The 24,532-nt window shown below is 42.1% G+C and overlaps 1 protein-coding gene across 1 annotated transcript in view; it reads left to right on the top strand.

The window, feature by feature from the left end:
• The first annotated feature begins 6,462 nt into the window (after positions 1-6,462).
• SLC1A7 (solute carrier family 1 member 7) overlaps positions 6,463-24,532 on the top strand; it is an 86,195-nt gene continuing 68,125 nt past the window's right edge. The window contains exons 1-2 of the mRNA XM_077824147.1: positions 6,463-6,603; positions 7,917-7,996. Coding sequence (XP_077680273.1) covers positions 6,463-6,603; positions 7,917-7,996 — 221 coding nt within the window. The remainder of the gene's footprint in view (positions 6,604-7,916; positions 7,997-24,532) is intronic.

The following is a 24,532-nucleotide window of genomic DNA, read 5'->3' on the forward strand; positions in this document are numbered from 1 at the left end:
TCCACCCTGTGGGGACTGAGCCCGGTGTAATCTGCCCGCTGCTGTAGGGGGCGGCTGCCTCTAGCACCGTGCTTGCGACACGCTGCCCCTCTCGCAGTTTTGTGGCTTGTGGCCTCCCTTGGTTCGGTCAGTGAAATAGGGGGTAGCTGATGGGCCGTAAAACTGAGATGAGGGTTAACATTCATAGAATACCAGGGGTGGAAAGTCCTCTAGTCCAACCCCCTGCTCAAAGCAGGCCCACTCCCCAGTTTTTGCCCCAAATGGTCCCCTCAAGGATTGAGCTCACAACGCTGGGTTTTGCAGGGCAACGCTCAAACCACGGAGCTATTCCTCCTTGCAGGATGCTGATTATATTTAAAAGCTTGGGGTATGGTATGGACTACTGTAGTCATTGTGGCTGTGCTTGTCCCACCTTTCTTTCTCTAAAAGCAAAGCCACCCTCTCTGATCAGGGCTTGAACCAGTACTCTGGGCAAGTCATAACAGATGGAACCTTTAGGGGGGCGTTGGCTAATGTGTTCAGTAGTTTTCAGCTTCCTTTTGAAGCTGTAAGAGCAAGGTTACATGAGGTTAGCTACTTTGTAACAACAATAATACCTTGCACTCCCTGGAGCTTTCCATTCCAGGATATTAGAGTGCTGTACAAACATGAATAAACTAATTTTCACTCTGCCCCTCCGAGGTATGCAAGTATCAGCCTGTCATTTTACAGTTGGGGAAACTGAGGCACTACACAATTAAGTCACTGGCCCAAAGTCATACGAGTCAGTAGCAGAATTGAGAATAGAGCAAAGACTTATTCACAATCCTATGCATTAATTTGGAGCATACCTAAGCAGAAAAGTAAGACAAACTGAAAGTATGTTTGACAGGAAATATTGTAACTGGACACAACAGGGTATTAAGAGTAATCCTCCATAGGTAAGGATGTGAGCAAGATGATCTGCTAGTAATGGGCCTTCTCCATCTCTTAACATCTTTGATGCTAAAATTACAGCAGCATATTCTTGCAGATGAGTGAAGTATTCATACAGGTGAATGCATCCCACAGCAAATTAAAAATCCACAAAAAGAGAAGCTTCTGTACTTTGAAAAATCTCTTTTCTAATATTTGTAAGATTCCACTTATTTTCAGTTTTGCCCCATCTTTTCCTGCTGCTGTCTGAAGGAATTTTACTGACAACCTTCTAAGACTGAGTTACGTCTGAGATAGGTACAGGTCACTAATGTTACACTGATCTCTGAGTTCCATCTCAGGGGCTGTACTGTCACTTAAATACCTCAAGGAATTAGTTATGGGTACTTCACTAGTAGTTTCATCAATCAAATTACCAAGGTGAAAATATCTTGGTGTCTATGCCGCTTTCTTAACTTCTTATATAACAGAAGCCTCAAAAATGTTTTTAAAATGTTCAGAGGATGAAAATATCAATAATTAAAGAGGCACTTTTGACTTGAAATTTTAGCTTTTAAAAAAAGGTTTAACCTAACAGTAGTTTCAGGAACTATTCTTGCCATTTCATAGAATCATAGAATGTCAGGGTTGGAAGGGACCTCAGGAGGTCATCTAGTCCAACCCCCTGCTCAAAAGCAGGACCCATACCCAATTAAATCATCCCAGCCAGGGCTTTGTCAAGCCTGACCTTAAAAACTTCTAAGGAAGGAGATTCCACCACCTCCCTAGGCAACGCATTCCAGTGTTTCACCACCCTCCTAGTGAAAAAGTTTTTCCTAATATCCAACCTAAACCCCCCCCACTGCAACTTGAGACCATTACTCCTTGTCCTGTCCTCTTCCACCACTGAGAATAGTCTAGAACCATCCTCTCTGGAACTACCTCTCAGGTAGTTGAAAGCAGCTATCAAATCCCCCCTCATTCTTCTCTTCTGCAGACTAAACAATCCCAGTTCCCTCAGCCTCTCCTCATAACTCATGTGTTCCAGACCCCTAATCATTTTTGTTGCCCTTCGCTGGACACTCTCCAATTTATCCACATCCTTCTTGTAGTGTGGGGCCCAAAACTGGACACAGTACTCCAGATGAGGCCTCACCAATGTCGAATAGAGGGGGACGATCACATCCCTCAATCTGCTCGCTATGCCCCTACTTATACATCCCAAAATGCCATTGGCCTTCTTGGCAACAAGGGCACACTGCTGGCTCATATCCAGCTTCTCGTCCACTGTCACCCCTAGGTCCTTTTCCACAGAACTGCTGCCTAGCCATTCGGTCCCTAGTCTGTAGCTGTGCATTGGGTTCTTCTGTCCTAAGTGCAGGACCCTGCACTTATCCTTATTGAACCTCATCAGATTTCTTTTGGCCCAATCCTCCAATTTGTCTAGGTCCCTCTGTATCCTATCCCTGCCCTCCAGCGTATCTACCACTCCTCCCAGTTTAGTATCATCCGCAAATTTGCTGAGAGTGCAATCTACACCATCCTCCAGATCATTTATGAAGATATTGAACAAAACCGGCCCCAGGACCGACCCTGGGGTACTCCATTGACACCGGCTGCCAACTAGACATGGAGCCATTGATCACTACCCGTTGAGCCCGACAATCTAGCCAACTTTCTACCCACCTTATAGTGCATTCATCCAGCCCATACTTCCTTAACTTGCTGACAAGAATACTATGGGAGACCGTGTCAAAAGCTTTGCTAAAGTCAAGAAACAATACATCCACTGCTTTCCCTTCATCCACAGAACCAGTAATCTCATCATAGAAGGCGATTAGATTACTCAGGCATGACCTTTCCTTGGTGAATCCATGCTGACTGTTCCTGATCACTTTCCTCTCATGTAAGTGCTTCAGGATTGATTCTTTGAGGACCTGCTCCATGATTTTTCCGGGGACTGAAGTGAGGCTTACTGGCCTGTAGTTCCCAGGATCCTCCTTCTTCCCTTTTTTAAAGATTGGCACTACATTAGCCTTTTTCCAGTCATCCGGGACTTCCCCCGTTCGCCACGAGTTTTCAAAGATAATGGCCAATGGCTCTGCAATCACATTTAGTCCCCCTTCCAGTTCTTGTGGTTTTAAACTACATTTTCTTGTTTTAAAGTTTTCTCTACCCTGTTGCTTTGTGAAAGACCCACAGGAATAAAAGGGGAAATTGATTCATTGACTATACAGGGGAAACAGTGAAAGTCATTACACACAAAAGTATTTTCAAATGTGCAACATAAACAAATTACAATATATATTTTTCTTTAAGTTATAGTAATCTTTAGTGCTACATGTAATAACAGCACATTTACAGTCATAAATGTGATTTTTTTTAAATTGATAGTCTCTTTACAAGAAAGGTATAAGTAGGAAAATTCCCGAGTGTAAATCACGAAAGGAAAATGCCACAATGATAATACTTTACACCTATTTAAGATACCATCCTTCAAGATGACGAATGCCTCCCATGAGGTGATGAGTGCCCTCAATTCCCATTAAAGTGAACAGGAACTGAAGGTGCTCAGCACCTTGTAGGATCAAGTAATTTCACCACTCTGATCCTGTTACGGCAGTAGTGTTGTCCCCATTTTACAGACATGAAGAGTCTTTCCCAAGGTCATATAACAAATTGGTGGGCTGAGAACTGAACCCATATATAGTATGTGTTTGGTACAACATACCATGGTTATACCATTACACAGATATGATATCAGTGTTCAAGTGAATGGCTAACATTTTATTAATTATAGCATATGCCAGACTTAAGTTTTTATTTACATTCCCTACTACAGTACATAATTATAGTGTAAATTTCATTTTGGATAGTTTATTTTCCTGTTATTACATATTGGTGTGAAGCCTCTTGACCTAGATGTACCACGTAGAAAAGGTGTGTTTTCAGAGACTTAGCAATTCATGGAAGCAAATACGTAGAAGATGGATTGTGGGGGGGTAAGAGATTTAAGTGTTGGATGAGTAATAGCAGATTTTTAATTACCTACATTTAGAAAGTGCCTTTGCTTTAGAAGGGTTCTAAAGAGCCTTACAAACTGTATATATGGGAACTGCTCCTGAAATGCAGCCATCTCTGGGATGGTTTATGACAATAGTCAGAGCACAGCAACATTGCACAACAGTTTGGAACAGGACTTGAATATCATATCCAAGTAAAGCTGTAGAGCAGTGGTTCCCAAATTTGTTCCGCTGCTTGTGCAGGGAAATACCTGGCGGCCTGGGCCAGTTTGTTTACCTGCCGCGTCTGCAGGTTCGGCCGATTGTGGCTCTCAGTGGCCGCGGTTCGCTGCTCCAAGCCAATGGGAGCTGCTGGAAGTGGCATCGGCTGAGGGATATGCTGGCCGCTGTTTCCAGCAGCTCCCATTGGCCTGGAGCTAAATTCTCAGATGATTGTCTGTACTGGACATGCTCCAAACCTGTTCTGTGCACAACTTTCTCTGCATTTGCTCCTCCAAGCACTGAGGAGTAACTGTAACATTAGGTGCAGGAACTGAGAGTAGGGAAACTGTCTTTTCTGTGCTGTCAGTGATCCTGCTGCTAGTGCCTAGGGGCTGCATGGAGAAGGAGGAAGCTGCCTAACTGGAATGCCATAGGGTGATGGGAGCAGAGACAGACTGGGGGAAGGAGGACAGAGGTGGAATAGGATGGGGCAGAGTGGGCAGAGACAAGCTTGTGGGGGATAGAGGCAGTGGCAAGGACAGAGACAGGCTGTGAGGGCAGGGATTAGGCAGAGAAAGGCTGTTATGACACATACTAGGGGTGGGTGGAAAAGAAGGGTCTGTAACCACTAGATACACTTTCTTCCAGAACCTGAAATGAATCCAGGATTCCTGAGTCTCAGCATTACTCCTCTGTCTGGTAAATAACTGTGAAAACCAACTGCTAAAGTGTGTGTCACATCCCCCTCTAGTTACTGGCCCACATCCCAGATAACAACCTGCTCCTGCTATTGATTGCACTGTTAGCTCAAGTGACAAATGTGTGTGCTGTGGAGCGTGAGGATCAATATGGTTCCACATAGTAAAATTTCTGTTTTTTCTGTTTGATTTTTTAAAAATATAAGAAATTATATTTTAAAAAAATCTGTTAAAAGAATATTAAGATTGCAAAGTCAAGCACCCAAAAGTTAGCTTACTCCAGAATTAAGGTTGCCTGTGCAACCTTAATTTGGCCCTCTTGTGCATATAAATTGTGATACAGTCTTTAATTACATAAACACTTTTAAACACACACTTTTTTTTCTGGGATCTAGCCTCATTCAGTGCACAAGATGGAGGGATGCTGCTCACTGCTCATTACTATATTTATGGTTTATTTATTTGTTTATTTTATATTATTTATTTATATTCAGTATTTCTTTTTGGTCTCATCATTCAGTGTGTGGCCCATTGCCATATTTACCATACAAACTCTGTACTGAATACATAATTATTAATTTCCTCATGGGCTTTTCTACAGTGCTCATGTGTAGTGTGCTCATCTATAATATAATACAGTGCTAAACATAATCTTATGAATCCCCCATGTATACTGTACAGTGTTATAGATTGTTTATAGAAACACTTCAGAATGCTAGAGTTATGGTCCAAACACCGTACTAACAATATGGTATGCTATAGTTTAGTGGATGGTTGTGATAGTATAGTTTTACAAGACATTCATTATACTGCAGAAAAATCTATGTTTGAATTGAATGAATGGGACGATTAGACATACCAAAGGAAAGGAAAGATCCATGTGGGTTAGGCTGATAATCCTCTGAAAGTAAGTTGGCCCCTGCTCTAATCAACACAGTGGAAGGGGGGAAAGTGAAATCATTTCACTCCCAAGATAAAAAATGTGAAGTACTGTCGAGTCCCCTTTTATGTTTTTCTCCAATAATATTCAGTTTGTTAATGCAGTTTATCATTGTATTTGCCCAGCCTTTTGCTAACCACATTTACTAAAAGCAAAAACCAGACCTGCTTTAGTTAATGAAGTTCAGTCTCACCTGATCTGACCTGTTGTGATAGTCCAGTTCAAAGTGTTACCTGCCCTGCCCTTTAGTATATGTACTGTATGAAAAATATATTTTCTGTCCATTTAAATGCATAACTTTCACTACTTCTTTCTAGGCCTGGATGTTAGGAGACCATGCTTCAAGGGTTAAGGAATGCATGAAAATATTATTTTTCATTCATGTGAGTGTCACTCTGTTCTGACTCACTCTTGTTTTAGAAATACTACTACATTCTGTTCTAATTTTCCAGAGCTCCTTAATCTTCTTCCAGGTTCTTAATGATGTAGTCAATAATAGGATTGTTGGTATTAATTTGGAACAATAATGCCAGCTGCATGCTTGGTGGCTATTGGCAGAGGGGTGACCTTGCTGGTCAGCTAAGCAGTCCTAGAAGTGCTTTGATCTGATCTATACAGAGCTAGAGCTGTCTATTCTAACAAGGGAAGCTAGTGAGGTCTCTCTGCATGGGATGCTGATTCTTCTCCAAAGAGCACTGAGGACAGCATGGCAGTGGCATTTGATGCAATGCTGGCTCGGGTCAAGGATGTTTGTAAAAGAAATGGTTTGCTCATTCTGTCAGTATTGTCTGTGATAGTGGGATGTCTTCTTGGATTCTTCCTCAGGACCAGGCGGCTCTCTCAGCAGGTCAGTAACAAATGAGTGTGACACCGGGCAGAAAATGTCAGTTCTGTAGCAAAAGAAGAGATAAAACAACCTATGGAACTTCAAGGATGGGTATTTCAAGACAAAAATTAATTTGCTAGTGTGGTAGTATTTTGATAGGCGCCTACCTTGTTTTCTTTGGGTCCTTCCATAGATTTTATATACAATATACGCTGGACAAACTGTCATTAAGACACTGCAAGTCTACCTGAAGAAGCACATTGTGATGTTGCATGTATGAATACAGGGTTTTGAAACTGAATGAAATACTGCATTGTACTATATGGAAATGGTAACAGTGTAACGTTAACTGGTGTCAGAGTACATTCTATTTGAATTTGTATTAGAACATGTATTTCCAATGAAAATACTAGGGAACTTTTTATGGTTAACATACCCAGAGTAACAGATATTTATTTCACACTGAGTATATTTTATAAGAACTGAACTGGGATGTCCCATTAATAAAAGCACAACTTATTACATTCACCAGGGGATTTCTCTTCAAACACCTCTACTAATCTGTTTGTAGGTGCTCAATTCTTCCTATCCAGAATAGCCTGACAGACCAGACAGGCAGTGACAAATGCATTGCTGAACAAATTTTTCCCTAAGAATAAACGTTTTAATATTTTAAACAAGTTATGGTACTTCAAAAATATGTGATCATTAAACCAATTTTGACATATTCTGCTGCTGGCCCTGAGTTGAAAATCTTCTACGTCCAAACAATAGCTTCATGCACATAGAGTGAAATGGGCAAAATACAGAATAAAGAGATTATGCAGCGAAACCTATTAATTGTGGCCCATAAAGGGTCTATATATTTGACTGCTTTGGCACGCAGATGCACAATACAATTAGATTAATATGGAGAAACCACTGAAGGGGATGGAGATATTACTGATCATTAGGACAGGTGTCTGTGACTAATGAATTCTCACTAGCACCTATTTCATTGTACTGTTAAGGCAGAATTGTTTTTTGTTTGTTTTTTTTTAGATCCACAATATTTCAAAGTGTCCCTCAGTGAAGCAAAGCTTATTTTATTTTCTCCTGAACACATTACATAGCCCTAGTCAGAACACATTACGTAGTCCTAGTCATTTACAAAAAATTTCCCCAACTTCTTCCATCTGTACCACTTGAAATGATATGCAATAGTTGCAAGTAATATAAACCGATCGTACAATTTTATGAGAACATTCAGTTTTACCAGCAACTGTAAGGTGCCTTGTGAAGAAAGAGACTCTTACACATCAAAACCATAAACACATCTCTCCATATATTTGTAGGAAATTAGTTATTTCCAATTCCCCGGGGAGTTATTGATGAGGATGCTGAAAATGTTGATTCTACCACTGGTTGTCTCAAGGTAAGTGAGTGCGACAATTTGCTCAAAATAATAGATCTAGTGTCGTAAATGAGGCAACAAAACCACCTTTACATTGTAACTAAGTTGTTGTGTAAGTGCAAAGACTATTGTAGAAAGCGCTATAATGTATTAATATTTTGTGACAGATTTATGAACATGGTTAGAAAAACGTGGCTTTAGCTGAAGAGGGTTCTGGATCAATAGGAACATCCTGCCAAAATAACTCACAGAAATATTGTTTGCTAACAAACTAGCTTTTGAAATGAACTTATATTTTTCATTTAAAAAATGATTTTTTATTGAAACTAAACAAATTAAAATGTAGTATGAATCAACCACTATACCATAAGCTAAATCTAATCAGTTGAAAAAATATAACTTGCAAGTCATACAAAACATCACAGTTAATTTACAGTTCTTTGCCATATTTTGAGAGAGAGACTTGCTATAGAGAGACTTGGGGGGAGGGATAGCTCAGTGGTTTGAGCATTAGCCTGCTAAACCTAAGGTTGTGAGATCAATCTGTGAGGGGGCCATTTAGGGATCTGGGGCAAAAATTGGGGATTGGTCCTGCTTTGAGCAGGGAGTTGGACTAGATGACCTCCTGTGGTCCCTTCTACCCCTGGTATTCTATAGTATAAGGAAAGAATATATGTGGTCACTAAACTAGCATGTGTTTTGTATTAACTTCAACTGGAGTTGTGTTTGCTCTGAAAATCAGGCCCATAATGCTTTGAAAAAAGCATTATATAGACTAGATTATGTGCTCGAAATATTAGCTCTATTTCCAAGAGACAGTGAAATACAAATGTATAGTGTCTGATGTCGTGGCTGCATGGTGGTGTTTATTCCAGATCACTTTTACACTCACTCAAATAAAAAATGACTTTATTGGAGACCTTTTGTTTATTGAGACAAAACTGTAAAGTAGGTATGAAATCTCTACAGTGATATTTGCCAAACCTTGCTCTGAGCCTGTCAGTCAGACATACTAAGAGAAATGACAAGCATAATAAGGAGGAATGGGATTCCAGACTGAACACATTTTTTTTTTTTTGGTCATTGGAATGTACATTCATTTTCACAAAGAAGACTAGGGTAGCTTATCCACAGCTGAGAGCAAAATTAATGTTAATTTGTCTCTTAGTTTGGAGGCACTGTATATGTCCAATGTTAGCAGAGCAGTATTATGTAAGCTCACATAGCTTTTACTTCCGAGGCATTCCTAATCAGTAAAGGCAAGTGTAAACTAACATGCATTATATGGAAAATAGCATGCCTGATGAACTTGCAGCTTAATTAATCCCTTCTGGAAATAATACCATAACTAATTTTATATAGTGCCTTTGCCAAGCTTGGCAAAATTCAACTTTTTAAAATAATTTCAATGGATAATATCCATCTATTTTAAGTGCCTTTTTCTATATTTATTTAAGTTTTCACAGTTGTGGGAAGTTATGTGGGGGGTGTCAGACATCAGTGAGTCAGACAGTAATTATTTAATGAGAGTAGACATTGTGATTCAAAAAATTAAAGTTTTATAATCGTTAAAACCCAAATTGTCACCATCACATGTCAAAATGTACAAAATAAATATTCTTAAATCAAACTCTAATTAGTTCTCAAGCAATATTTTTTGTTACTTTGCCCATCTGTAAATTTGGATTATTATCAATGGAAATATTTTTTGTTGTTTTGTGTGTGTAAACTATCCCACTGCGCAGGAAAGATAGGAAGTATGGCAAGAGACCACCCGGGCTTAACCAGGAGATCTTCAATGATCTAAAACTCAAAAAAGAGTCCTACGAAAAGTGGAAACTTGGTCAAATTACAAAGGATGAATATAAACAAATAACACAAGTATGTAGCAACAAAATTAGAAAAGCCAAGGCACAATACAAGATCAAACTAGCTAGGGACATAAAAGGAAACAAGAAAACATTCTACAAATACATTAGAAGCAAGAGGAAGACCAAGGACAGAGTAGGCCTGTTACTCAATGAGGGGGGAAAGACAATAACAGAAAATGTGGAAATGGCAAAGGTGCTTAATGACTTCTTTGTTTCGGTTTTCACCAAGAAGGTTGGTGGCAATTGGACGTCTAATGTAGTGAATGCCAGTGAAAATGAGGTAGGATCAGAGTCTAAAATAGGGAAAGAACAAGTCAAAAATTACTTAGACAAGTTAGATGTCTTCAAATCACCAGGATCTGATGAAATGCATTCTAGAATACTCAAGGAGCTGACTGAGGAGATATCTGAGCCATTAGCAATTATCTTTGAAAGTCATGGGAGACGGGAGACATTCCAGAAGACTGGAAAAGGGCAAATATAGTGCCCATCTATAAAAAGGGAAATAAGGACAACCCCGGGGAATTACAGACCAGTCAGTTTAACTTCTGTCCCTGGAAAGATAATGGAGCAAATAATTAAGCAATCAATTTGCAAACACCTAGAAGATAATAAGGTGATACAGCATGGATTTGTCAAGAACAAATCATGTCAAACCAACCTGATAGCTTTCTTTGACAGGGTAACAAGCCTTGTGGATAGGGGGGAAGCGGTAGGTGTAGTATATCTTGACTTTAGTAAGGCTTTTGATACTGTTTCGCATGACCTCATAAACAAACTAGGAAAATGCAACCTAGATAAAGCTACTACAAGGTGGCTGCATAACTGGTTGGAAAATCATTCCCAGAGTGTAGTTATCAGTGGTTCAGTCATGCTGAAAGGGCATAACGAGTGGGGTCCTGCAGGGATCGGTTCTGGGTCCGGTTCTGTTCAACATCGTCATCAATGATTTAGATAATAACATAGAGAGTACACTTATAAAGCTTGTGAACGATACCAAGCTGGGAGGGGTTGCAAGTGCTTTGGAGGATAGGATTAAAATTCAAAATGATCTGGACAAACTGGAGAAATGGTCTGAAGTAAATAGCATGAAATTTAATCAGGACAAATGCAAAGTACTCCACTTAGGAAGGAACAATCAGTTGCACACATACAAAATGGGAAATCATTGCCTAGGAAGGAGTACTGCAGAAAGGGATCTGGGGGTCATAGTGGATCACAAGCTAAATATGAGTCAAAAGTGTAACGCTGTTGCAAAAAAAGCAAACATAATTCTGGGATGTATTAGCAGGAGTACTGTAAGCAAGACATGAGAAGTAATTCTTCTGCTCTACTCTGCACTGATTAGGCCTCAACTGGAGTATTGTGTCCAGTTCTGGGCGCCACGTTTCAGGAAAGATGTGGACAAATTGGATAAACTCCAGAGAAGAGCGACAAAAATGATTAAAGGTCTAGAAAACATGACCTGTGAGGGAAGATTGAAAAAATCAGGTTTGTTTAGTCTGGAGAAGAGAAGACTGAGATGTGACGTGATAACAGTTTTCAAGTACATAAAAGGTTGTTACAAGGAGGAGGGAGAAAAATTATTGTCCTTAACCTCTGACGTTAGGACAAGAAGCAATGGGCTTAAATTGCAGCAAGGGAGGTTTAGGTTGGACATTAGGAAAAACTTCCTAACTGTCAGAGTGGTTAAGTACTGGAATAAATTGCCTAGGGAGGTTGTGAAATCTCCATCATTGGGGATTTTTAAAAGCAGGTTGAACAAACAGCTGTCAGGGAAGGTCTAGATAATACTTAGTCCTGCCTTGAGTGCAGGGACTGGACTAGATGACCTCTCGAGGTCCCTTCCAGTTCTATGATTCAAAATATGTAGGCATGATAGTAGGCAAAATATGTAGGTCACACAATGGGGAAGTGGCACTGTATGTGAAAGAAAGCATAGAGTCAAATACAGTAAAAATCTTAAATGAATCCAACAATACCATAGAACCTCTATGGATAGAAATTCCATGCTTGAATAAGAAGATTGTATCAGTAGGAACATACTGACGACCACCTGATCAGGATGGTGACTATGATTGTGAAATTCTCAGGGAGATTAGAGAGGCCACAAAAACAGAAAACCCAATAATAATGGGCGATTTCAACTATCCACATATTAACTGGGAACCTGCCACCTCAGGATGGGATGCAGACATAAAATTTCTAGACATCATTAAAGACTGCTTCTTGGAGCAGCTAATCCTGAAACTCACAAGGGGAGAGGCAATTCCTGATTTAGTCCTAAATGGCACACAGGATCTGTTCAAGAGGTGAATATAGCTGAACCTCTTGGTAATAGCAACCATAATGGAATTAAATGTAGTATCCTTGTGTGGGGGAAAATGCCAAAGAAACCCACCACAGTAGCATTTAACTTCAAAAAGGAGAACTACACAAAAATGAGGAAGCTAATTAAACAGAAATTAAAAGGAACAGTCACAAGAGTAAAATACCTTCAAGCTGCATGGACACTTTTTAAAAACACTATGATAGAGGCTCAAACTAACTGTATACCCAAAATAAAAAACAGAGGACCAAAAAAAAAATTGCCATCATGGCTAAACAACACAGTAAAAGAGGCGGTTAGAAACAAAAAGACATCCTTTAAAAACTGGAAGTTAAATCCTACAGAGGAAAATAGAAAGGAGCATAAATTCTCGCAAGTCAAGTTTAAAAGTATAATTAGGGTGGCCAAAAAAGAAGAGCAACTGGCAAAAGACACAACAAAAATTGCTGTTAGTTTTTAAGTACAGCAGAAGAAGAAAGCCTGCCAAACAATCAGTGGGGCCACTGGACAATCAAGGTGCGAAAGGCTGTTGCAGAGAAGCTAAATTAATTCTTTGCATTGGTCTTCACTGCAGAGGATGTGAGGAAGATTCCCACACCTGAGCCATTCTTTTTAGGTGATAGATCTGAGGAACTGTCCCAGAGTGACGTGTCAATAGAGGATGATTTGGAACAAGTTGATAAACAGAAATAAGTCACCAGGACCAGATGGTATTCCCCCATGTGTTCTGAAGGAATTCAAATATGAAACTGCAGAACTACTAACTGTGGTATGTAACCTATGATTTAGCCTCTGTACCATATGACTGGCAGATAGCAAATGTGAGGCCAATTTTTTAAAAAGGCTCCAGAGGCAGTTACAGGCCAATAAGCCTAACTTCAGTAACAGGCAAATTGGCTGAAACTGTAGTAAAAAACAGAATTATCAGACACATAGATGAACACAATATGTTGGGGGTACGGTCAACATGGCTGTTGTAAAGGGAAATCATGCCTCACCAATATATTAGAATTCTTTGAGGGGGGTCAAGAAACCTGTGGACAAGGGTGATCCAGTAGAAGTAGTGTACTTGGACTTTCAGAAAAGCATTGGCAAGATCTCCACCAAAGTCTCTTAAGCACAGTAAAGAGTCATGGGATAGGGGAGTCAAGAAAACTGTGGACAAAGGTGATCCAGTAGAAGTAGTGTACTTGGACTTTCAGAAAACTATTGGCAAGATCCCCACTGTGCCCGCAAGGGCTGGGGGCGGGAAGATACCAGCGAAAGGAGGACACTCAGGCCTAAGAATAGTAAACTATGCTTTATTGAAGGAAGGAAGAATTAGGCTCCAATCTGCGCGGGGAGCCCCTAAGATGCGCGGAGGGGCTGCAGGGGACTCTGGCCGTTCAGCTGACCTGGCAGGACTCCGCTGGGGGGGAGTTCTCTGCGGCGCTATATTTTCCGTGCTTATCTCGAGGTTACATGGGGTCAACAGCTGGTTACATTCTTATATGTATGATTTATGCTCATTACATAAACTGACTCGTTTACAGGCAAAAATATGCTGAGCTATTCTACAATATCTTTTGGCAGGGTCTGTCGGACAAAGTTCATTGAAACTGCCTGCATCCTCCACTTACCTCCAGTCACATACTCAGTCCACCACTTAGCTCCTCGCCAATCTTCCACAACCTTGCCCCTACACTCACCAAAGTCTATTAAGCACAGTAAAGAGTCATGGGATAAGAGATCCTCTTATGGATCAGTAACTGGTTAAAAGACAGGAAACAAAGGGTAGGAATAAACATCCAGACTGCACAGTGGAGAGAGGTAAATAGCAGAGTCTGTACTAGGTCTGATAAATGCAAAGTAATACACATTGGAAAATATAATCCCAACTATACATACAAAATGATGGAGTCTAAACTAGTTGTTACCACTCAAGAAAGAGATCTTGGAGTCAACATGGATAATTTTCTGACAACACCTATTAAATGTGCAGCAGCAGTCAAAAAACTAACAGAATGTCAGAAACCACTGGGAAAGGGATAGATAGTAAAACAGACAACATCATATTGCCACTGTATAAATACATGGTACACCCACACCTTGAATACTGCGTTCAGTTCTGATCACTCCATCTCAAAAAATATATTTTAGAATTGGGAAAAAGTACAGAGGAGAGCAACAAAAATGACTAGGGGTACGGAACTGGTTGTATATGAGGGGAGATTTAAAACTGTTCAATTTGGAAAAGAAATGACTGAGGAGAGATATGACAGAGGTCTACAATATCGTGAATGATGTGGAGAAAGTGAATAAAGTGTTATTTACCCCTTCACATAACACAGGAATCAGGGGTCACCCAATGAAATTAATAGGCATCAGATTTAAAATAAACATAAGGAAGTACTTCACACAATGCACACCCTTGTGATTGCCAGGGGATATTATGGAGGCCAAAAGTATAACTGGATTAAAAAAAGAATTAGATCAGTTCATAGATGATAGGTCCATCAATGGCTATTAGCCAAGATGGTCAGAGATGCAACCCCATGCTCTGGGTGTCCTTAAACCTCTGACTAATAGAAGCTGGGTATGGATGACGGGGTAGATCACTGGATAAATTGCCCTGTTCTGTTCACTCCCTCTGAAGCATCTGGCATCAACCACCTTTCAGAAGAGAGGGTACTGGGCTAGATGGACCATTTGTCTCACTCAGTATGGCCATTCTTATGTTCTTGTGTGTGGTGATATCAACATTTACCAACATTTACTGATAAAAATCTAATCCTTCCAAGCCCCTCATGCACATACATGCTATCACATTTTCCCCATACCAAATATAATTATATCACACATTGATAATAAGTATGTTCCACTCTGATTTCATGTTGTAATGTTCTATATTATTCTCCTAGACTGTAAACGCTTTTGGACAGGTAACCTGTAATTAGTTTGGGATAGGTCTCCTGCTGTACAGCTCTATGGGCACTTAGGGCACTATAGAAATAATAGCAAATGGTTTAATAACAACAGTAGACATAATGGCCCAGCTCCTTAGTTATGGTTGAGAAATGCACAGCACAGCTCAGGAGAGGGGTACAAAGGTGACCTTTGCACTCCCGCAGTTCTGGGCCAGCTGTGTGCCTGTGCAGTTCCTTGGCATAATGCAGAACAAAAGCCTTTTATCTACTCTAAGTCATTCTATCTGCCGGTGGCCCAAAAGGGATGCTATAACAGCCAAAGATTAGTAGGATATAGGAAAGAAAACCTCTGCCATGTTCCCTGTGCTGACAACAGTAGAGTGAGGACATGTAGGAGCTGCTAGACTAACACTATCCCACTGGATGGCCCTCCCAACCTGGGGTGATCCTTCCATGGATAGCTATCCTGTATATAGGGCCAGAAGCTGCTGGTGGTGCAAAGCAAAGCGGCCAAACTACAGAGTAGGATCTGAGCCAGTATCTCTTGCAATATTTGGTGTTTTTCTTAGAGCACCAGCTCCTAGAGTCAGGTGAATATATCACAATCTCAGCTTTCATTTAAAAACAAAAATAAGTTTTGAGTCTCATGGTTGCACAGAACAGCTTAAAAATGTGAATCCTAAAGGCTCAAACACAACAAAATAAATAAACAGAACCCAACTGTCATAGGGTGATGCCAGCCTTTTCAGAGGGAGTAGGCTCAGTGCACCTGTGATTCATCAGCTGCCTCCCAGTTGGGTTTAAAAGAGGGCAGCTGGGCTCTAGAGGGTGAGAGACCTGGTGAGTTAGGGTTGCCCTAGCGTGCAGACTCAATTATTCAGGAAAAAGGCAGGTGAGAGACCTGGGAGACTCTGGAAGGTCCCTGAAGGAAACTGTAGGTGGTTCCATAGGACGCATGATGATAGGAGAGCAATAATAATAATAGGCATTTGCTGGCTAACTTCCCCAAGCTAGAGAGCCAGGGCTGGAGAGAGTAAAGGCCAGAGAGCAACAGAGGGAGTTGCCTACCGATTTTTAAGCTGGAGAGTCAAAGCCGAGGGCCAGAAAGGATGAAGACAGGGGAACAGCAGTGCGGCTCACCTGCTGATGTCTTAGTACCAGAAAGCTGAACCCAGGGGAACAATGAGGAGGCCAAGGATAGGGAGGGAAGCTCTGCTGGTGAGGATGATCTCCTAGCAAAGAGGCTGTAGGGGTTCCTGCTGGGAAAAGTGGGGTTCCATTCTAGCTGCAAGGCCTGGAGTGGCCATCCTAGCGGAGAGATAGAAGAAAACTGACAAGGAATCTAACTTTGGCAGAAGACACTGGAGTATGGTACAGAAGGACTCCCAGCAGAGATGCTGCGCGTGTGTGGTGTGGTCCCCACTGAGAAGAGTAGGGTTTTAAGCATTATGTACATTGAGTGTGGGAAATGGACTAAATTTGGGACTTTTGTTGAGGACTTTTTGAACTATGTTTTGGTAATAAACTGGGCCCCAAAAGAGCTGTTATTTAAGCAAAAGAGCCTGCAGTGGAGCTATTGGGGATTCTGAAAGGAGAAACTGAGGCAGACACACCTATGAGGGTGTTCAAGGAGGCACTGCTGTAGCACACCAACAATATTTTTTACAATCTCGTGGTTTTTAACTCCATCTCATAATTATTTGGGAGCCTGATTTCATTATTTTTGAAACCTTGGGGTTGTCAGTACTGCTATAGAATTAAATATAGTTATACACAATATATATGTTTTAGAGGGGACTCAAAGGGCATAGACAAAGGAAAAGAGAAGTGTTCAGGGGAAAATTGACAAAGGAAAAGAGAAGTGTTCAGGGGAAAATTGAAAATAAAAGGTCAATTAGATGTGGGGAAGGGGTGAGGCAAGGATAGAAGGAGGTTCCTGCTATGGGGCTAAAAATAGCAATGTAGACACCAGCTTGGACTGGAGTCTGGGCTCTGAAACCTGGCACAAGGGGTAGGTCTCAGAGCCCGAGCTCCAGACCAAGTGGGAACATCTACACTGCTATTTTTTGTGCCGTAGGACAAGCCCAAGTCTGTACAGCCAGGCTCTAAGACTTGCTGCTGGGGGTCTTTTTAGCAGAGTACCCACAGAGTCTAGCTGGACCCTGCCTCCTCCTCTGTTCACCGCAGGAGAACAAGAGCCCATAGTCATACATAAACTAATCATGCATTTGTACACCATAACTTCACTTGTTTTTACAAATATAAGTAATTTCAGAAATATAATTAAATTCCTGTAAAACTGTACATTTTTATAACAACATTTCTCATGCATATATTTAATAAAATCAGCAAGTTAAGGCATATGCTCTCTTTTTTTTAACAATTTACATATACATTTAAAATTAGTCTATTTCTTTGTGGATATGGAGCATCTTCAGCCTGCCCTATAGAAGCAATATTGTTCGAGTTATATGGTAAAGTCCACAGTTTATCCAGGTGGGGTGGGGGAGTGAATTGCTCAGAGGGACTGGTAATTGGGCTACAGAGCCCTTCACCTCTGGGTCACTAATTCAAATCCACTTTTGACCAGTGCTGTAGTTGTCTACTGTGTTGTACACTGTGTGCGCACATATACACATAGGGCACTGAGTTTAAAATCTTTTTATTTTCTTAAAGAGAAAAAGGAATGGGAATATTAAGTGACCAGGGAAGAGCGGATTGTGACAGACAACTGATTTGAGCCAGATCTTGGAATTCAGTAACCCCAAACCTGGACTGTGCTCTGGCCCTTTACACCACTCTACCAGGTGGATCCACCCACTGAATTTGGGCCATGGAGGATATTCTGCAGCAGAGGATCTGTCTCCCTTACTCAGTTCTTATTCAGCCAAAACTTCCACTGACTTCTATTCTTTGGGCTAGGGACTAACTGTTACTTTGAGTCTGTAGAGTCGGTTGCATAATAGGGCTTGATCCTGATTGAGATCTTTGGGTGCTGTCACAATGCAAGTAATAATAATAATTATTATTATTAATAGTTCAAAATATATTTACTATTTATATTCAAAATATTACAGTAAAAATCTTGGGGCCAGTCTCTGATTCAGAGAAGCACACGCATACATGGCTGTAACTGAGGTGAATGTTTTATGCATCCGATGAAGTGAGCTGTAGCTCACGAAAGCTTATGCTCAAATAAATTGGTTAGTCTCTAAGGTGCCACAAGTACTCCTTTTCTTTTTGGGAAATGTGAATGCTTATGAGCCCCCTAATATGTTTAAGAAATGTGAGCCCAGATCAGCTATGCTAATTTACACCAGCCGAGTATCTGACCCAGTGTTTAAATTTACCAAGAAACTATTACAGTATAAATAAGTAGTCCCTTGACCTGTTTAGTTCTGTACTACATGGCTTCCCCCAGCAGATGGCTCTGTTCTAGAAGGCTATGTAAATATCTAATTGCTAGCTAGACAACATGAATGTTCACACTAATTCAGCTGCATTAAAAACACATTTCAATAAGATCTTCTAGGGTATTTTTAATACTATGCCAGTGCCACCTCCCTGCCTACCCAGAACACAAAAAAAAGTCTCATCTCTCTGAATTGACTTAAATATGAGACATATTTTTTAGGGCTGTCGATTAATCACAGTTGACTCACACGATTAACTCAAAAAATTAATTGTGATTTAAAAATTAATCACAATTAATTGCAGTTTTAATCACAATGTTAAACAATAGAATACCAACTGAAATTTATAAAATATTTTGGATTTTTTTTACATTTTCATATATATTGTATTCTGTGTTGTAACTGAAATCAAAGTGTATATTTTTATCATAAATATTTGCACTGTAAAAATGATAAAAGAAATAGTATTTTTCAATTCACCTCATACAAGTACTGTAGTGCAATATCTGTCGTGAAAATGCAACTTACAAATGTAGATTTTTTTTTTACATAACTATACTCAAAAACAAAACAATGTAAAACTTCAGAGCCTACAAGTCCACTCAGTCTGACTTCTTTTTCAGCCAATCACTAAGAGACAAACAAGTTTGTTTATGTTTGCAGGAGATAATGCTGTCCTCTTCTTATTTACAATGTCACCAGAAAATGAGAACAGGCATTTGCTTGGCACATTTGTAGCTGGCATTGCAAGGTATTTACGTGCCAGATATGCTAAACAGAAATCTTAGGGTAAGTCTACACTACCAGCTGGATCAGCGGGCAGCGATTGATTCAGCAGGGATCGATTTATCGCATCTAGTCTAGATACGATAAATTGATTTCCAAGTGCTCTCCTGTTGACTCCTGTACTACACCACAGTGAGAGGCGCAGGTGGAGTTGACGGGGTAGCGGCAGCAGTCAACTCACCACGGTGAAGACACCAGGGTAAGTCGATCTAAGTACGTCGACTTCAGCTATGTTATTCACGTAGTTGAAGTTGCATAACTTAGATCAATCCCCCATCCCCCCAGAGTAGACCAGGGCTAAAAAGAGCAACACTCTGATGCGGAAACTACAGAACCCAAAGCAGCAAAAAAGAAAAACAGTCTTCTGCTGGTGGTACCTGCAGTGATGAGCTGCCAAAATCTTAACCTGTTCCCTATAAAAAGTTCTGATTTAAGGGATGTGCCTCTGTCCTGCCCCCTCCCGCCCCCCAGGCTCTGTCCTGCCCCCCTGCCCTCCCCAGGCCCGTTCTCCATCCCAGGTGCCTGCTGGTGGCGCAGGAATCCTGCAGTCCTTGGACCAGTGGGGTCGCTCCCGGCATGTGGGGCAGCAGCTCCCTGCAGGCAAAGGCTGCCGTCTGCCCGACTCCCCACCGTGGGATGTGAGTGCCCCCGAGCGGCGGAGGCCAGACAGCCCCGCAGCGCAGGAGCAGGAGAGACTGGGGTGGGGCTCGCCCCAGCACGCCCAAGGCAGCCCCCAGCCATGGCACCAGCCGGCCCTGCCCGGCTCCTGGGGCAGAGGAGGCTGCTGCTGCCAGGGGCCTGGCTCCTCGGCCCTACGTGGCCCCAGTCACATGGTGCCTGATCCCCCTGCCCAGAGCAGCTGGCTGCGCTTCCTGGGCCACACAGGAAGCAGCATGGAGCTCAGCCGCGGCTGCTGAGCGAGGCGGCATCGGATCAGCCTCTGCGCGTGGGGCCCTGGAGCAGCTGCCCGGATGGCTGCACAGTGCAGGTACCAGCAGCAGTGCGGCCCCTGCCCCGACACAGGACACGGGACCCCGCAGCCTTTCTATAGCCCCGCACCCGCCAAGCCTGGGAGGGTAGAGAAGTGGAGCGGCGGCGGCTCGCTCAGGGGAGAGGCGGAGGCGAGCTGGGGCGGCGGGGGCAGCGCCGGAATGCTGCCCCTAGAAATGTGCAGCCCCAAGCACCTGCTTGTTTTGCTGGTGCCTAAAGCCGGCCCTGTCTCCAACAGCCCCCGTCTATAACACTGAGCCCTACACCATGCACCCTCCCTAGCGCCGCGAGTCGGGGCCCCCTTGGCCTGGGGGGCTGCCCCAGCTGAGCCCCAGCCTGGCTGGGACTTTCTGGGGCAGCAACTGCCTACCCAACCCCCCACCCCCCCGTTTCCCGTCCCGTGACCGCACCCCCCAGAACTTCCGCCCCCCTCCAACAGCTCCCTGCTCCTTATCCAACCCCTCCTCCAGCCCAGCCCAGCCCCCTTACCATGCTGCTCAGGGCAGCGTGTATGGATGCCGCGCGGCCCGCTGGAGCTCGCAGCCCCACCCCCTTACCATGCTGCTCAAAGCGGCAGGCGCTGCAGAGCTGCCCAGGAGCAGTCCAGAGCGCTGGGGCCGGCGGCGCGGCACGCTGAGGCTCTGCAAGAGGGAGGAAGGCGGGGGAGGGGCTGGGGGAGCCTCCCCGGCCGGGAGCTCAGGGGGCCCTAACAACCGGTTCTAAAACTGCTTCTAAATTTAACAACCGGTTCGCGCGAACCGGTGCAAACCGGCTCCAGCTCACCACTGGGTATCTGACTCAAATAATGAAAATGAACATGCATCAGTCCGTACTGCTTTGGAGTGTTATCAAGGAGAACCCGTCATCAGCATGGACCCATGTCCCCTGGAATGGTGGTTGAAGCGTGAAGGGACATATAAATCTTTAGTGCATCTGGCACGTAAATATCTTGCGATGCCGGCTACAACAGTGCCATGCGAACGCCTGTTCTCACTTTCAGGTGACACTGTAAACAAGAAGCAGGCAGCATTATCTCCTGCAAATGTAAACAAACTTGTTCGTCTGAGCGATTGGCTGAACAAGAAGTAGGACTGAGTGAACTTCAGCCTCTAAAATTTTACATTGTTTTATTTTTGAATGCAGTTTTTTTTTACATAAGTCTACATTTCTTAGTTCAACTTTCATGATAAAGCAATTGCACTATAGTACTTGTATTAGGTGAATTGAAAAATACTTTTTCTTTTGTTTTTTTTACAGTGCAAATATTTGTAATCAAAAAGAAATATAAAGTGAGCACTGTACACTTTGTATTCTGTGTTGTAATTGAAATCAATATATTTGAAAATGTAGAAAACATCCCAAAATATTTAAATAAATGGTATTCTATTAATGTTTAGCAGTGCGATTAATCACGCAATTAATCATGATTAATTTTTTCATCGCTTCACAGCCCTAATATTTTTTAATTCTTTGACTTGTGTCCCTCCCCCACAGCTAATGCTCCCTGGATGAATGGATAGTTTGGAGCAATATAGGAATCATTTTCAGTCTTTCTCATTAATAACTGACATGTTTAATTAGGCCAGATTTACAGCAGATACCTCTGTGTCCTGTAGATACCTTAAGTGCTGCCCTTATAAAGTGAGGGGAACAGATATTCAGGACTGCCTGACATGTCAGCACCATCTCATATTAGTTAGTGCTAATGTAAGACTTCTGGGCAAACATATGCTGTATATACTGCAGAAGTGATGATAGTCAAACTTGTGCAGAGACCAGGTGCAATTCATGTAGTAATATTGTGTGTTGAATAACAGACACTAATGATATATGCCGAAAGATCACTATTCTCTTAAATTCTGTGGTTGAGAGAGGGCATTAGACAGTGTAAACTAGATGTTTTAAAAGTGTTTGCCCATCATTGCATAATTTAAAGGTGATTTAATTATTTTGATCTATCTTCTTATGTCCCAACCTAGTCTAGTCTTTGATTAATTTTGCCATGATCATGGTACTTATCACACTGCTTTTTGCATTTACCTTTGAATAACTTGCTGTTTGAAGACAACTAAACATGATAATGGAAATAATGCTATTAGTATGTTCTAGAGATATTACTATACATTATACACTATGAGCCAAATTTTCCTCTCATTTTACCAGTTTTACTCTAAGGTAACTTCATTTGGCCAGAACCTCAACTGATATAAATCAGCATATCTCCATTCACTTAAAAATAGAGCTATGCTGATTTACATTAGCTGAGGTTCTGTCCTATTCAATTCAATGGATTTAATCCAAATTTACACAAGTGTAAGTAACAGTAGAATTGGGCCTTTCAGTCCAACTCTCTCCCTGCTTGACTGGACAAACTTTTTAATGCAGTCACAAATACAGACTCCAGTTCTCCAAATGTTTATACATGTATATGCAGTCCCATTGAGTTCAAAGAGAAAGAAGGAAGGATGGTCCAACAGTTAGGGCACTAGGTTAGGATTTGGGAGAGTAAGGGTCACTTTCCTGATCTGCTACAGACTTCCTGTGTGACCTTGGGCAAATCACTTAGCCTTTCTAGGTATGTTTACACAGCGAGCTTCCCAGACTGGGCCAATAGATTTGGGCTAGTGGGGCTCACACTTGTGCTCTAAAAATAACTGTGTAGACAGCACTCTGAAGTTGTGGTTTGGGCTCAAACTTGGGCCCTGAAGCCCATCTCCCTTTCTAAGCTTCAGAGTCTAAGACACAACGTCAAAGTCTACATGGTTATTTTTAAAGCACTAGCATGAACCCTGCGAGGCCAAATCCATTGACCTGGGCTGGGAGGCTTGTTTCTGCGGGGTGTGTAGACATACCCTCTGTCCCTCAGTTCCTCATTCATACCATTGGGATAACAGTACTTCCCTACTTTACAGTGGGGTTTTGAGGGTAAATAAATTAAAGATTGCAAAGTGCCTTGAGATATGCTGAGGATATAACTACTACTGTTATTATTATTAGTGGGTAAGTGTTGGCAGAATAGGGATTTAAATAGTCAAAAATCTGAAACTTGCCATAACTTGTGCCTATGATCCTGCCACATGTATATTCCCTTTTAGAGAGACTCAGCCCATTCAGTTTCATCTGGGAATTAACTATAATTTCTTATTATTTTAGTATCAACAGTTTGCTGTGCACTTGAGATAACTAAAGAGCGTACAGTTTTTACTCTGTTCCATGTTCCATTGGCAACAAGAAGAAAGCCAAGGAAAGTGTGGGCCCCTTACTGAATGAGGGAGGCAACCTAGTGACAGAGGATGTGGAAAAAGCTAATGTACTCAATGCTTTTTTTGCCTCTGTCTTCACTAACAAGGTCAGCTCCCAGACTGCTGCGCTGGGCATCACAAAATGGGGAAGAGATGGCCAGCCCTCTGTGGAGATAGAGGTGGTTAGGGACTATTTAGAAAAGCTGGACGTGCACAAGTCCATGGGGCCGGACGAGTTGCATCCGAGAGTGCTGAAGGAATTGGCGGCTGTGATTGCAGAGCCATTGGCCATTATCTTTGAAAACTCGTGGCGAACGGGGGAAGTCCCGGATGACTGGAAAAAGGCTAATGTAGTGCCAATCTTTAAAAAAGGGAAGAAGGAGGATCCTGGGAACTACAGGCCAGTCAGCCTCACCTCAGTCCCTGGAAAAATCATGGAGCAGGTCCTCAAAGAATCAATCCTGAAGCACTTGCATGAGAGGAAAGTGATCAGGAACAGCCAGCATGGATTCACCAAGGGAAGGTCATGCCTGACTAATCTAATCGCCTTTTATGATGAGATTACTGGTTCTGTGGGTGAAGGGAAAGCAGTGGATGTATTGTTTCTTGACTTTAGCAAAGCTTTTGACACGGTCTCCCACAGTATTCTTGTCAGCAAGTTAAGGAAGTATGGGCTGGATGAATGCACTATAAGGTGGGTAGAAAGCTGGCTAGATTGTCGGGCTCAACGGGTAGTGATCAATGGCTCCATGTCTAGTTGGCAGCCGGTGTCAAGTGGAGTGCCCCAGGGGTCGGTCCTGGGGCCGGTTTTGTTCAATATCTTCATAAATGATCTGGAGGATGGTGTAGATTGCACTCTCAGCAAATTTGCGGATGATACTAAACTGGGAGGAGTGGTAGATACGCTGGAGGGGAGGGATAGGATACAGAAGGACCTAGACAAATTGGAGGATTGGGCCAAAAGAAATCTGATGAGGTTCAATAAGGATAAGTGCAGGGTCCTGCACTTAGGACGGAAGA

This window comes from Eretmochelys imbricata, chromosome 8 (assembly GCF_965152235.1).
Source record: "Eretmochelys imbricata isolate rEreImb1 chromosome 8, rEreImb1.hap1, whole genome shotgun sequence".
Lineage (NCBI taxonomy): Eukaryota > Metazoa > Chordata > Testudines > Cheloniidae > Eretmochelys > Eretmochelys imbricata.